Source organism: Chanos chanos, chromosome 3 (genome assembly GCF_902362185.1).
Source record: "Chanos chanos chromosome 3, fChaCha1.1, whole genome shotgun sequence".
In the NCBI taxonomy this organism is placed as follows: Eukaryota; Metazoa; Chordata; class Actinopteri; order Gonorynchiformes; family Chanidae; genus Chanos; species Chanos chanos.
In genome coordinates this window covers 40,624,864-40,640,659 of record NC_044497.1, presented here as the reverse complement: position 1 = coordinate 40,640,659, position 15,796 = coordinate 40,624,864, and the positions used below count along the sequence as shown (strand labels likewise).

The following is a 15,796-nucleotide window of genomic DNA, read 5'->3' as shown; positions in this document are numbered from 1 at the left end:
ATTTTGCTTTGCTTGGGTTCCTCATTTTTTTTCCACCTGCTTAATATTTTTTAGCCTTTTTTTTTGTTTTGTGCTGTTTTGATTTTCCTCATTTGGAATGTAAATATGAACTAAGCCAAGGAGAGCCTTGCTCACCTGTTCATACAAGCACCTCACCAAGTGAATGAATGCAAAGTGGAATTTGTCCTCTGTTCACTTTTATAGATAGTAATATTATATGGTGCAATTCCTAAGAATGCAAAGATCCCCAAACTAATGTTTTGCTAAGCCCTCATTCCTGACCAATCAAATGCAGAAACACTCCAGATGTACAATGAAAACTCAAATATTCTTTACTGTAAAACTCAGTCGTATTATTGTCCATATCCTGCCTAAATGGGAAGGCACTGGGTTAGTGTTTGTTATTTCACGTTAACTTTTTTGAGAAAGATGTTATAATAATGTGAAGTCTCCAACTGTTTCTAGCCCACAGTTGGACAGGGCTTTTTCTGACATGTCCTCAACTTTCAAAATCAAACGATTCCATTAACTCGCATTCTCACTTTTACATAGTGTTTCAACGCATTTCCTGTTTATCTAATCTGTGAAATATTTGCAATATTAATCATATTCAGTATTCTGCGACAGATTCCGCCGCCTGAGTGTGAGTTTCATGTCTTTGCTTTCTTTTTTCCTTGGCTGAGATATTGAATCACATGATCAAGACAGAACTCTTTACACTACGTCTTTTACAGCTCCTCTCTATCTCTCAGTCAGGTATTTCTTTAACCATAACCATGGCTGATTACTGGACTGCGCCATGCTTTTAAGATAGGTAGGAAATGACCAAAAGCAATACCTGGGTACATTGAATCTCCACGTTTTATAAGGTCTTCACTGATTTAAGCTCTGGTGCTGCCTGTCAAGATACACACACATTCCTCTGTTATGTTTTCTGTTTCATATTAAAAGGCTTTTGTGAGGAACTTAGCCTTTTTTTGTGGTCAGTGGTCATATCTGAGTGAGATAATATTGCATGGTTATCATGCATAGGAGTATTAGTGCCAGTGTTTGAATGAGAGTGTGGCTCATTCTCCTAACCAGTACACAGACCTCACATATCAGTCTACAGTCGGTCACTTCAATTCAATGGAGTGAAACCTGGTTTCCCAGTCAATGATTAATGGGTTCCGTCATTCAGACTGTAGTTTAGTCTAGGCAAGACCTACGCTAAGTCATTGTTTAAGAAACCAGACCTTATGGTTATGTCACCTCTCTTCAAAAGGTGAGGAGTTAATGTTCATCTTGCCCCATCTGGATATTGGTGACTGACCAGGCCTGGGTTTGGCATAGACAGTCTTCCTGGCATATGTGGCCTGGCACAACCTCACTCAGCTATACCACCACGTCGAGGACCACACAGACTGATTCAGTAAAGAACGGCTTGGTGGTGTCAATTTTTTCCAAGGCAGCTCTTTCCTACCTAGTCACAGACAAACTGAAATAGTTCTGTCTGATTCTAACATATCAGCTTTTGGGATAAAGTGCTGCTCCATTCATTCAATAACTTAACCAGATGGAGGGACTGCGTGTGTGTTTTTTTTTTTTTATACCATTCCTACTCTATTGTCTGTCCTCATGTATCTGTCCAGTCTTTCGATTCTTTTTAAAAGGGTACAACTGAGCAAGTTTTATTTTACCTTCTTGTATCAAAATGCGTGTTAATTACCTGTGGTTCACTGACAAGTCTCAGAGCCAGAAACTTGTGGTGCGATGCATTTCCTTCCCAATGCCCTTGCATCAGACTATCACAGATATTACTGGTGCTTGCAAAGATTTTGATTGTGTAAAACACTTACTGTGGTGAATAATGACTCTGTAAGATTTCAAATGCTGCTTTATAGCATTTCTAAAGACAAAAATGTGCCAAACAGGGAACCACATGTTTGTCCATTTCACAGAGAAACTTTCAATTTGGTATGATTAAAAAATATCCTGAACTTGACAGTAATCAAGGAGTCTGTGTGTTTGTTGTGTATTGAGGTCTTCACATTAGTAGAAACCTGGCCCTTGTGGGATATATGCCAATAACCATTACGTCACTGGTCTTTGCTGTAGTGCAATGGGAATTGGTAGGGTTAAGAGCTGTAGATGTCACAGTGAATCACTGGTCACAGGTGCTTAATTGTCCATGAAGACATATTATTGTATCAAACCACGGGGCCTGTTGTGTGCAGTAGTTCTGCCCCCGTTGCAATAAGACTTCCATTTACAGGATGGTATATGATGGAGCCGGTTAACTTTCGGCTAGCATCTATACAGCTGTTGCATGGGATTTCTGCTCTCTTCAAGGCCAAAGTGTCATCTTTGTAAATGTTTTACTTCATATACACACATGCTTTCATAAGGTGAGTTGGATCGTTAGGTATGGCCTTATCCCTGACATGCAGCATGTAGCCAGAGCTTGGAACAGCCTGACACGTTAATTACACAACGCTAACACATTAATTTATGGTATGCAAGGTTCATGCTAGCTTTCTTCTTCATTTTTGATTTTTCATACTCAACAGCACTGACTCCAGATTTTCTAATGGTAAACTGAACATGCAAAGGGAGATAACATTAACCATTTTTGAAGTTAATGATCTACTTTGTATATGTTACTGAACCCCTATAGGAGGATACTTGTGATCCTACCATAAATCAGAGACACAGCAGGAATGCTGGGCAAACTGTACTATGTCCAGGCCAGCAGGACATGTCTGTTTGTCTGTTGCGGGGGAGTAAGCACATACTGCAGTTGTAATACAGCTTTTGTTAATGTCTTATTAAACTCTGGGCTTCTTTGAACCTGCCAAGTCTCCTGAGACATGTAAGGCATGAGTAAGACATGACCAGTGGGGTTCAGTATTCTATTATTTGGTGGAGAGATTTTCTGAGAGATTGCGGTCAGGGACAGGGACATGCCCCAGCCAGATTTCCGTTCATAGGAATATTCACAGTAGATTACACTCACTTGTCTCTGAACTGAAATTCTGAAAAAAAGAAATGAAATAAGTGATCAGCAAAAATTTTTTAAGTTAAATTATTAAATAAAGAATTGACTCTCAGTCTGAAATATCACCTGGGTATAAACTAAAGATATTTATATTGTTCTGCTTTAATGCTATCCAGATCTTATAGAGCAGCGTGGATTAACTTGCTCTCATGTTTTCTCATTCCACAATGATCAGGGCCTCTGTTCTCACAAGAGGTCATAAGTTAAGCATGGTACAGGCAGAATGTTAACATGATGCAGACTGAGCAGACTAACAGATCTGTGTGTTTATGCTGTAATGAGCTCATCAGAAAGTCTCATGCTTTTCCAGTCTAAGTGTGGTATCATCATCTCCATTATGCCGCAAATGTCATGTCTCTCATCCACATGTTTAGAATTAATTCACAATATTGCATTCCACTATATTTTGCGTATGGAAAACGCCAAGGAATGGGCTGCTTATTTTATGATATATTATGTAATAATGTAAGCGTTACTGAAAAGATTTATGTCAAATCAGATTTGGAGACAAGCAAATTGGTAATATTGATACATTTATTGTGCGCTGTTTTATGAATGTGGTCAATACATTAACATATATGACACAAAGGCAACAAACAAAAAGGGAAGATCATAGGAAATGAGATGGTTTGACATGAGAGAAAATGAGAGAGAACAAAGGCCATTATTTACCAGTTATGAAACAGGGACAATAACTTTATTATTAATAATGATAATAATAACAATTGATTTCACCATATGTATTAACAATAGAAAACTTGGTAAAAGTTCCACAAAATATCACAGTATAAATAGAGAATGGAATTGACTGCATGTCATTTGGGGGTCCAGCTATGCCTCTTCTTTGATTGCTGGCTTATAAATGACATTCTGCTTAGAGGAATTCTTAAACCTACGGAAAGAAGTGAAAAAGAGAAATGTTTAGTCTTAAAAGAACCAAACTCTACTGTGTGACATTCCACAGGTAAATAAGAGCTATCTTAAAAGCATATAATTGTGTGTTTTAATGAAGAGATCAGACAAATTGCAAACAGAACAGCCAAACAGATACAAAAGGACAGAATGTTACTCTACTATGTAATGTTATGTTTATTCAAACACACTTTTATGCAGATTATCTGTGATTATAAACAACATTTGAGCGGGCTAATGGATATTCTGTTTAGTGACTTATTAACCCCACCTGGAACACAATAGAGTATTACTTCAAAGTTCCCAATATTAGGTTTTGAGCATAAATTAAATGTAAAAAATGACCGGTCTAAGGCAGGTATGGATTACTGAAGATTTCACGTACTTTGAGTATTTTCTCCGCTGCGTACATGCGTACACTGCAAATACCAGTAAAGTGGCTGCAAAAAGAGCCCCAAATACTATAGCCAGAGTATCTCCTGCAAAGGAAGTTAAATACATGTATAGTTACGTAAATGCCCCGCATTCTTTCCCTCATGTATGAATTGGGTTCAATGTAATGATTTTCAAAGTCTGAATAAATCTACAGGCAGCATGATATGTATAAAACATGTGACATACCTCTTGACAGTCCATCTATAGAACATAACAAACAGAAAAATAAATTAATTTATCACCATATATCGATAGATGCTATTTATCAATATCAGGTTGATCTTAGATGACACTGAAAGATATTAAAAGGTGCTGCAACATTTTCTTTTTATGGGCTTACCAAGCTGGCCATCTCCCGTGTTCATGCTTTTGTCAGGCACAGGGACACTTTTTGGACCTGCAAAAGTCAGTTAATCAGTACGTCACCTTCAAGAATGAACATATCTGTCCTACATTGTTCTAACTCTGGCATAGGTATAGTTCAACTGCAAAATAATTAGAAAATGACACACAGAGTGAAATTCAGTGAGACGACAGAACACCCACACACTTCTGCAATATAATAATTATAATGACTCTTAAGCTTTTTTTTCTGGTTACAGGATAGGCTGCCAAAATTAAAATGTTTTAAATTGTTGTTTTAGCCTAAAATGAAAAACCTGAGAGCAGTTACTCTTGTTGCTAAGATTGCACTGCAGACTATCTTGCTAAAATCTCTCTGGCCTCATTATTCGGTCTGTGCTGCTCACTAATCAAAATGTGAACAGTAGCAGGAAATTGTCTCTGGAAGCTGTGTTTACTTGTCAAATATAATGTTTGTCTCTTTGAAGCAAGAAGATGCGCCCTCATTAGTAAAAGATGTGCATGCTGGCTTTAACTATTGAATAGTTGAATGTGAGACTGTGATTAATTGTTAAGAATGCATGTGTTGTATGTCTGCAATAGCTCTAGCCCAATTCATCAAGACACATAAAATGCTTTACCTCCCTAAACACCCAGTTGTGCAATGTGATCACTGATCTTGGGTTGGGCCTCTTTTAAGAGGATTTGAGAGTGGGTTCTTAGAAGTAGAGGTTAAGCGGCATAGCTACTGATTACCGTAAGTGAAGGGTAATATTTGAAGTATATGTAAGTTAAATGAGATGACCTGATAGCCAAAAATAGATGGCCGATAAAAGGGCATTAGAAAAGAGAAGTGGAGAGATCTCTCACTCTGTGGGATGGGTTTGGAGATGAAAGATGCCTGGACTCGTCTTCCATGCAGAAGCTGTGGAGCTCTGAAATTCTTAGACAAGAGCTGGTTTTGTCCTGCTTTCAGTGTGTCCTCTAATGCTGCCAGCTAATCCAAAGAGAGGAAAGGGGACAGTGGGTTTTTTTGTTTTTAAATGTACTCATAAAAAAAAAAATGTAACAAAAGTCTTACTAAAATGTAAAGTCTTACTAATATACATAATAACCAAATCACACACATATTGAAAGTAGTTGTTGTTACAGACCTGTCTTCTTGATACTGTGATTGTTTCATTAAAGATTGTCCAGTTGACAGTCTGGAAGCAGGGTGGTGTTGTCAGAGATCCATTGTACCTGTAGAATTTCTCCAGGTTTTTAGGCAGCAAATGGCGGACATTGAAACCTGGAATCTCGGTGTTTGACTCTGAAAAGACAGCCCCAGTTTTGTCAGAAAAGGTTTTAATATGTCCACAGAACTTGCCATAGAACCGGGCTAATCTATGAGATAAAAACAATGAAAATTATATGCCTTTGATCTTTCCTGGATAAAGTTAATCAGCCTGGAGGTCAACTTTAATCTGTAAACTGACTTTATGGCTTCATAAATGTCTGAAAAGTGTTTGCTGTCAGTTAAAGTTCTCCTGAGAATTACCTTCTGCACTGACATCCCTCAGTGCTGAAAGGATTTTTTCGTAGTTCTCATTCTCATGTAGACCAATCTAAATGAAAAAGAAACATATTATATGCGGCTGTATTTATTTATATATTTATGTAGTTAGTTAGTTAGGACTGCTACAGTTTTTTGGAAAAATAGCTTTGGATCAGCTTACCCCAATGAAGCCTCCTAACACAGCCAGTCCATCAGGTTTACTGGCAGCCTCAGAGAGACTAGCATACTTAGAGTTATAATGAACCACATGGATCTGTGGAGAAGAGCCCATCAAAATTCATGTATTTATTTGAGGTAATTTTCTCATTTATTAGATATAATCTAACATAACAAAATACATATTACAGAAATATTAAAGTCTCACACAAGTTCAGAAATTATAATTTACCAAAAGCAAAGTACGGTCTTATTCAAGAAATCTTTCTTTTTTAGTTTGTGAGATGATCTCACCTCTGCAGGGAAGTGAACATTGTCAATTGTGTGTTCTGAACCTGGGACTTCAACAGAGCCCCAGTGGAAGTGTAGCTGTGCAGCGAGGTAGACCTGATCAAAACCCCGGACTATACGCATGCTGTTGGGAAGACTGAGCTGCACTGATGGAGACAATGCAAAGTTCACTCAGTAACAGCACTTTCCATTTGAAGGGACAAATAAACATGACTTTAATTTTTTGAATGCTCAAAAGCTTAATAATAGAAAACATACACACATTCTCTTTGAAAATTAATGCAAAATAAAAGTTTTCTTTCATCTTCTCACAGTGTCATTGCATCCTTGACTAAACCCAAATTGTATATTGATTGATGAACCACACCTTTCACCACCCCTGAAACTTACATGTGTGCCCATTGTTCATCAGTGTCAGGGCAGGAGCGTCTGTCAGATCATAGCCCTCCAGTACAATGGGTGGGAGACTAGGCGTGAAAATGGTCTTACTGGTATCAACATCGATAGGAGATTGTGATTTCCCATTGCAGTGCTGGAACGCAGCAGACCAAGCTTCCTGATCTGACGGAGAGCAGACAGGAATCATTAACGTGACAACTGACCTTCACAGAGCAGGTGGTTTAATAATGAATCTTAATCTTAGGCATTAAATCTTAAGCATAGTAAGGAAGCTTGTGTGAAAGTCACCCAAAATGACAAATTGACCAATGGCTGTCAGAAGTTGAGACGGTTGACAAAACTCAGGTGACAGACCTCATGTTTTTAAAAACTTGTCTGTGTATATCTGGAACTCTGATGTATGACCATCAAAGTCTCTCTAAAAGTTTTTTTTTTAACTGTATAATGTTGTTCTGATACAGTTTATTGCTTTACTATCATAAAAAAGGTGCAAAAGTTACTGGCTGTTAACATTATCACTAATGAGCCTAGTATCTCCTGGAAAATCTATGCTTAAACAATAAGGCTAATTATGAGCCCTATCAGCGCACAGCCCAATATCAGTGCTTCTCCAAGGACTTAAGGTTGGGGATCATTTGCTTTCATATTAGTAACAAAGTACATTCTTATCAAATCAGAAGCATGCCGACATAAGTGCTTCAGGTAATTTCAGTGACAACCTTGGAGCTTATGTAACTGACCAATGTATTTTGGAGATGAGTAAACACAGAACATTTTTGAACAGTATGATTGGGTCATCAAACAGGTGTGGCTTTTGAGGTATTAGCTCTAGCTACTAATTTCTGAAAAGGTGATGTAGGTTATTTATTGCATTTACCATTATAGCTCCAGTGGTGTCCATGTGAGGAAGCTGTGGACAGATAGAAAGAGAGAGATCAACAACTCAGTTCAGCAATGTATGTAAATGATACTGTTCTTGCCCTTCAGCAGTCACTGTAATGTAATGCCGACCCATTCTGCAGAGAGTAGTTTAGCCAATCCTCGGGCAGCCTTGTGCTGAATAAGCATATTTAGCAATGATAAATTCTGTTAAATTGATCAGACTCGTCGCAACTCAAATAGGTCGATCAAAAGGGTTGAAAGGAAGCAGAACAGCTAAATTTGTCAACCCTTTTGATCGCTGTTTATGCTACCTGTGTTGTCAGGACTTGACTTCTAGACACCAGCCCTACCACTTGTGACAAGTTGAATGAAATATGTTAAGCAAGCAGCTGGTTGGTGCCAATTGAAACAAAGTGATTCTGCAAGTTTCAGTGAAAGTCTGGGAAGAATTCGCGGTGACTAGATTTAAGGAGGCAGGTAAGGGGCAGGTAACATTGCTCTGGTGACACACATTCTGTTTTTCTCTCACACCAGCAAGCTCACACAATCACTCCTTCATGCTGCTGTCTGAATGTGAGCATTATGCCACTGCCCCGTGCTGGGCCCCTGAGAAACAGAGGAAGATAGCTGGCAGCCTACTTGTGAAGCACTACTGTCTCAGTCAGGACCATTGTTATTTTACATGTTGCCTCCTGATACAGTTAAAGACACAGTCCACAGAATCGCCCTAATCCACCAGAGGAATAACAGCAGAGCATCTGAATGAGATGCATCAATCACTCAGAAACTTTCCAGATACAGCTGCCCAGACTTAATGTTCCCTGAGAAGAAAAATTTCAAAGACAGCTGCTTTTTGATATAGTTCTTACATTCATTGACTTGCTGCTGCATATTGTTCTTAGTGAGACTGAGAACACCCTCAAGGTATTTGGGTAATTTTGGAGGAAAAAAGGAGATAATTTTTTTTTACCCGTTAGCACTTTTAACCCTTACTGACCAGCTGATCCTCTTTTTGTCCACTCTTCACAACAGTAAAGATGTGAATGTGCTACATTAAAGTTTGCAATTTAATTCTGAAGTGATGAAGAGCTACATTAAACAAAAACTGTTAAGAGATAATTCACTGAAAAGCGCTGGAGTGATTATGTCCAAATAACGAATAATACTTCAAAGAATATATTGCTTAAACAGGCAAAAACCTCTTTTTATACATGTTTTGTATGTGTTTTGCTAAGTTTACAGTCAAGGCCAAAATGAAATGGCCTTGTTCTACTCAGCACTCTTCGAGTGATGCACCTAACAGCAATACCCTCCAACAGATTATTAATGCAAAAGTTTTTTTTTTCCATCCCTGTGTAAGAGGAACCTAAGACAGCATTGAAAAGTTCATGGAAGAACAGGCTAAAACTATTATCAACCTAAATTTAATCTACAACTGAATGGGTGGGATTTTTACTGTACACATTTATAAAAGTGCAAGAACATGTGGCCAAACCAAAAAAGAGGAAAGAGTCAAGCTTAACTTTCACACATTTCACCCGCTCTCCTCAGCAGAGCAGATAAACTCCAGGAGTTGGTATCCTATACGCAGTATAGATTACATCAGCCGGACATTTAAAGTGTATTAAAACACCACCCAAGAACACCAATGTAGATATTCTTCATACCCTGAGCCTCTTTTTAAGATGAAGAAATCCAGTGAATGATGGGATGAAATGACTTCAGTCATCATTTATATGAGAATGAATAATAGGGTGAAGTGATGAAATGTCAGCTTCTGTAAATTCACAGATTTTCCAGTTAGCATTAGTCAGTTGATGAATACGTTCCTCAAAGCACGTACGGATGCAGCTGTGGAAAAGATGGCAACATTTCAGCATTTTACAAGTAAAGCCAGCACAGCACTGGCAAACGGCAGAGGTGAGAGATGGAGTCACTGGAGTGGTTCCTACAGGAAATGTGACTGAATCATTTGCATGGAATCCTGTTTTCCTTCAAGGCAGCGACAGAGTGTTGACTGTGAGTTAAAACTATATTATCTTAAAATGGATTTTTACTAATATAGCAGCAATCAATGTTCTGTGACAAAGTAGATATTTAAAAAGAATGACTGGTGTGAATATTTGTCCTTAGCTCTGTTTGGCAACACTGTCAATGCATTTGAGTTATCTACCATTTCTCTGTAGATATCCATGGTCTGTATATATGTATTTATACATACATACTATATACATATATGTTTCTACATACCACAGGACTTAAGCTTTAAAAAAAGTGTGAGGCTAGTATAAATCTGCTTTTCTAAATCCTATTCCCAAGGCTTCAGCACGTATCCCATATATAGATGTAAATGTGTTAATTATGAGAGGTGCGGGGTCTGGACCAGAGTCCATTTCAAATTGATTTTTACTATTTATAAGTGCTCTAAATGTTTAACAGAGTAAATTTGGAGTGATAAATCAAAACTGTTTTTTTTTTTTTAGTTTTAACAAAGACAAAGCCTCCTGCAATGAAGAATCTCAGTGCAGAACACATGTTAGTGTAGAGCATCTGACAGAGAGAGAGAGAGAGAGAGAGAAATAATCTTGTATGAAATGTTCTTTCCTTATAAAGCAATGAGCTTCTCGCCAGCTAAAGTCCACCTTCATCATTCAAAACATACCACCAACCTCCCAGCTGTGCCCTTTATTTTGAATGCAGCTGAAGTAAACACAAGTCTTTGAAAACATTAAATCAATATTTGCACCATGCTAGTTGACTGCACAGTTTGGGCTATAAGACAGTCATAAATATCTGTGTACATATACAGCAAGTAGTGCGTAAACAAAAAGGTCTCCATCTCTTTGACATCTCTATGGTGATTCAACTAATGAGTCATCTATCACTCTTCCCAATCTGCTGCAGTTGGCCAGACATTACAACTGACTAAGGCCTAATGTTTGGGACGAGTTAAAGCTGTTACCTTGTACAAAAGTTTACAAAATGTTGATCAATGACACATTCATTGGTATTTTTAGTTAGTTGACATGAGTTCAAAATCAGCATCTGCATCAATAAATTAAACTCTGCACAACCTGTGTCATTTTGTCTCTCTGAGGAGAAATGACACGTTCTGTCTGTTCCTTGAGATTTCCTTGCTGGCAGGCTTACAGTATGATGAATCTGTACTCTCAGAATGGCACGTAGACCAAAGGTTCTCCCAAAAACCACAGGCTGCCAGCAGCATCACCACATCCATGAATACCATGGAACTTCCAGGGAATGTGCTACTCTGTCAGTTACACTGCAGTGTGATTTAGTATACTTGGGCATTAGACTAAAAGGATAGAGCTCCATCATTCCCAAAAGAGATAGATTCATAAATTCAATCATCTACATGGTTTTTGAAATGTATACATTTATTTATGTGTGTTAATGGTTAATGAAACATTCAGATATGTATGTTCAACCATTCTGTGGTGTATCAAATGGTCAAATGAAAAGACCTCATTTCACTCAAAGATGTCATTATTTCTTTTTTTTTTTTTTAATTAAATGTCTTTGCGTAGACTAAATTGAATGTACTATTTCCTAATAAATATGGTGCTCAGCACAACATATTGTTTGCTGAGCCTTACTCTTCTGTCAGAGAATAACACTGTAATATCATAGCAATAAAACATACACTGAAGATCTGTCTTAAAAAAAAGAAAACAGAGCACAGTGGAGCTGGTCAGTCTTATTACATGTGTGGCACAGGGTCTTTCATTGTTACAAAGACTTCTCCATACAATTTCTATTTTTTATTTCAAACTTTAATTTTTTATTCTTTCTATATATAACATTCATATCACTAACTCAGATGTGAGTTTTATGTTTTGTTCTGTTTCATTAAACATCTGTTTAAAATGTTATGTGATGTTACATTAGCTCCCAGCTCTCAGATTTCCTTGCAGCTGACATGTAAGAAATGTTGCTTTTACTGACTCATTTGAGAAAATTAACTAAAAAACCAAGTTGGAGATTGACTTACTTTTGTGATGTTCTTCATCCTGCTCACTGCTGCCATCATCTTCCTCAGAGGAAGAGGATGTGGAGGCTTCAATTAGCCACAGACTGTTAAATAGGAGGAGGGTGAGGAAGAACTCCCACTGCATTCTGACTTGTGATGCTCTGGTTGTACTTGTTTGTACAGTTGTCCAGTTTTCAGTCCAGTCCACCCCACAGACACACACTCGCTCTGTCTCACACACACACTGCCAAGGCTGTGGTGACTCAGGGCCCAGCACCTGGGACTTGACTTCTTAAAGCAATCGTGAGGACATGCTAACTACCAATCAGGAGCTAGGACTTGCTGTAAGTGGCTAGTACATCCCTCCCCTCTCCTTGCCTCTGAACCTGAAGCCAGAGTACAACCTAATCTTAATATCCCTGTCTCTCAGTCTCTTGCTGGCCAACCAGCCGCCTTTTCTCTCCACCCTTTGCTCTCTGTCTTTTTTTAACCCTTTACAGTGAACAAAGTCCAGTGTATTTAAAGGACGACATGACTGGTAAACACTGCAATTCTGATGAAACACTTGTTCTCGTACTTGGAAATGCTCAAAGCTTCTAAAAAGTAAGCCAACTCAGGTGCTTGTCACTTTATTTACACTGAACTCCTTTGGTTTTAATTGTATATGCATGTCCACGTCAAAATGAATTATAGTTCTTTTGTAATTATGCCAAACTGTAGGATATTACGTGCCATAATAAAAATGCATAGTTTATATGCGTAAATATAGACACTGTTGAACAATCTGTAACTATCAGTTACATAGAACAAAGAAAAAAATTATTTTCTTTTTATTCCCAATTTTGAAAATCTGGATTTTGATATCTTCCAGAGGATAAGATTACATTGGTCTTCCATAATGATCTTGTGTATCCAGTAAGTTTAAGTTCCTCCATCAGCTCAAAAACTAAAATGTTTTGATAACAGAGCCCTAATCACTAAGACACTGTTCAACTGGCAGATCACATCACTCTCTCTGCTTTGTCTCACCCCTCCACTTATATCCTACCTGATTTGGGGGCATAGAAAAAAGACAGAGTATTTAGGAGGTCAGGCTGACCCCCTCCTGCTGTTTGTGACTGTTTTATAGACATCTGAAAATATTTCCATGGAATTTGCGCAAAGCACAGGCCCGAGCAGTCTCTGCATAATCCCATTCTCTGAGAGATATCTGAAATAATATTTTCCTCAACTGGTAAAGCACTCAAATGGCTTCCCGGTCACTATTTATCAGTGCTTACAAAATCAGTCTAAAAACATACCACACAAATTTGACATGTTCATGCATGGATCCACTGATTGTCAGTAAAATGAAACATTTCGTATTCAGAAAAACTAAGACAGGAGAAATAGTTGGTTTTTTTCCACCGTATTTTAGGCTAAATGAATGAATTGTGTGCCCAAATGAAGTGCCAGTTATTGAACAAACTCATTTTTGTAATCTGGGGAGAAAAGAGACTATAATTAAAAGCACAGTGTCTTTATTCAAAAAAATAAGCATGGGGAGCACACACATTCTTTGGATATTGGAGACAGTTTTGCATTGAGAATTATGTTGCATGATAGTGAATGGAGTTACCAAGCTATTTAACTGCATGTACTTTTAAAATTTCAGTGCCACTTCACAGAGAAAAAAGAACACCCCACAGAAAAGCAAGCAAATGGACAAATGATTAGTCTGTCAACACAGATGAAGAACTTGAGCAGCAACATGACTTGTTAACTTTCTTGGAAAAAAAAACAGAACAAAAAAAAACCAGTTCATATAAATGACACCTTAGAGCACGTCAGACAAAAACTGAACCAACAATGGTTGACGTAAAAAATTTCAATGCAAACTCAATGGTGTTTTTCTTGAATGTGCCTATGCCAGATCAACAACAGCTTCTTGAGTAAAAACAAACACGTAAGCAAACAACTTAACAGGCATGAGGTGGAATGCTATGATAATGGTATCAGTGAATACATAAACACTTAACGCCTCAAGACGCCCTGTGCCATTTGAATTTATGAGCCTTTATGCAATGCTTACAAAAGGTCTACGTAGCTTTTATGTAAGAGGCATTCAAGGGCACAGATTCTATAAACTCTGTAGGACCAGTCTGTGGTAGCTCATTACAGCTGTACCTCTTATGGACAGCTCAATTCAGATGATCCACCAATCCTAGTCAGATGAGAGTTTTACTCATGCTAAATGGCCCTCTGCAGAGGGAACACTGTTACTTCTCTGCTCTGACAATTCCAAAGACTTTAAATATCACATCACAGTCATGACATGAGCAGCTTCTCTAAGCATCTGCACGATTGCTTCGTAACTATTCAGAAAGGACTGTGTTAGTCAAATGTGTTGAATCTTGCTGCATGTGTTATACTAGACTGCATGTACAGTGCCTTGAAAAAGTATTCAGCCCTCCCCCCAAATTCACATGAATGATTATCAAGACCTCAGGTTGTGGCAAATTTGACTGCAAATTTTTATTTGTGAATCATACTCTTTCATAGTGCAGCCTAAAAAAAGAAAGAAAATTAAAAACCATTAAAAAAAAAAAACAAAAAAAAAAACCCCACACCCTCAAAAACTGCAGTCAACAATAAGCATTCATCCCCATTGGTCAGTATTTGGTTGAACCAACTCTCACAGCTATGACAGCCAATTGTCATTTTGGAAAAGTCCATATTAATCTTGTACAACATGGAGTACACTCGCTGAGCACTTTATTAGGAACACTATACTAATACTGGGTAGGGCCTCCCTTTGCTCTCAAAGCAGCCTCAATTCATCGTGGCATGGATTCCATGAGATGTTGGAAACATTCCTTTGAGATTCTGGTCCATGTTGGCATGATTGCATCACGCAATTTCTGCAGATTTGTCAGCTGCATATTCACACTGCGAATCTCTGTACTACATCCCAAAGCTCTTCTATTGGATTCAGATCTGGTGACTGGGAAGGCCACTGAAGAACACTGAACTTGTCATGTTCATGAAACCAGTTTGAGACAACTTTTGCTTTGTGACATTGTGCATTATCGTGCTGGAAGTAGCCATTAGAGGGTGGACAAATTGTGGCCATGAAGGGACGCACATGATCAACAACAATACTCAAATAGGCTGTGGCACTCAAGCAATGATTGATTAGTATTAACTGGCCTAAGGTGTGCCAAGAACGCATTCCCCACACCATTACCCCACCGCCACCAGCCTGGACTGTTGACACAAGGCAGGTTGGGTCCATGGATTCATGCCGTTAACGCCAAGTTCTGACCCTACCATCTGTGTGCCTCAGCAGAAATGAGGTTCATGAGACCAGGCTACGTTTTTCCAGCATTCAAGTGTCTAGCTTTGGTGAGCCTGTGCCCACTGCAGCCTCAGCTGTCTGTTCTTGGCTGACAGAAGTGGAACCCGACATGGTCGTCTGCTTTTATAGCCCATCCACCTCAAGGTTCGACGTGTCGTGCATTCTGAGATGCTTTTCTGCTCATCACAGTTGTGCAGAGTGATTATCTGAGTTACCGTAGCCTTTCTGTCAGCTTGAACCAGTCTGGCTCCGTTGACCTCTCATCAACAAGGCGTCTCTGTCCGCAGAACTGCCGCTCACTGGATGCTTTTTGTTTTTCGCACCATTCTGAGTAAACTCTAGAAACTGTTGTGCGTGAAAATCCCTGGAGATCAGCAGTTACAGAAATACTCAAACCCGCCTGTCTGGCACCAACAATCATGCCACAGTCGAAATCACTGCGATCACATTTTTTCT

The 15,796-nt window shown here is 38.5% G+C and overlaps 1 protein-coding gene across 1 annotated transcript; it reads right to left on the bottom strand.

Annotated features, from left to right (window-relative positions):
• Positions 1–3,868: 3,868 nt before the first annotated feature.
• On the bottom strand, positions 3,869–12,148 carry ca9 (carbonic anhydrase IX). The gene is made up of 11 exons (XM_030767857.1): positions 12,025–12,148; positions 8,008–8,040; positions 7,122–7,292; positions 6,735–6,877; positions 6,445–6,537; positions 6,267–6,333; positions 5,881–6,038; positions 5,597–5,723; positions 4,571–4,585; positions 4,335–4,428; positions 3,869–3,929 (listed from the first exon to the last, which is right to left on the bottom strand). The coding sequence occupies exons 1-11, from the start codon at positions 12,146–12,148 to the stop codon at positions 3,869–3,871; spliced, it is 1,086 nt and encodes a 361-aa protein (XP_030623717.1).
• Positions 12,149–15,796: the final 3,648 nt, after the last annotated feature.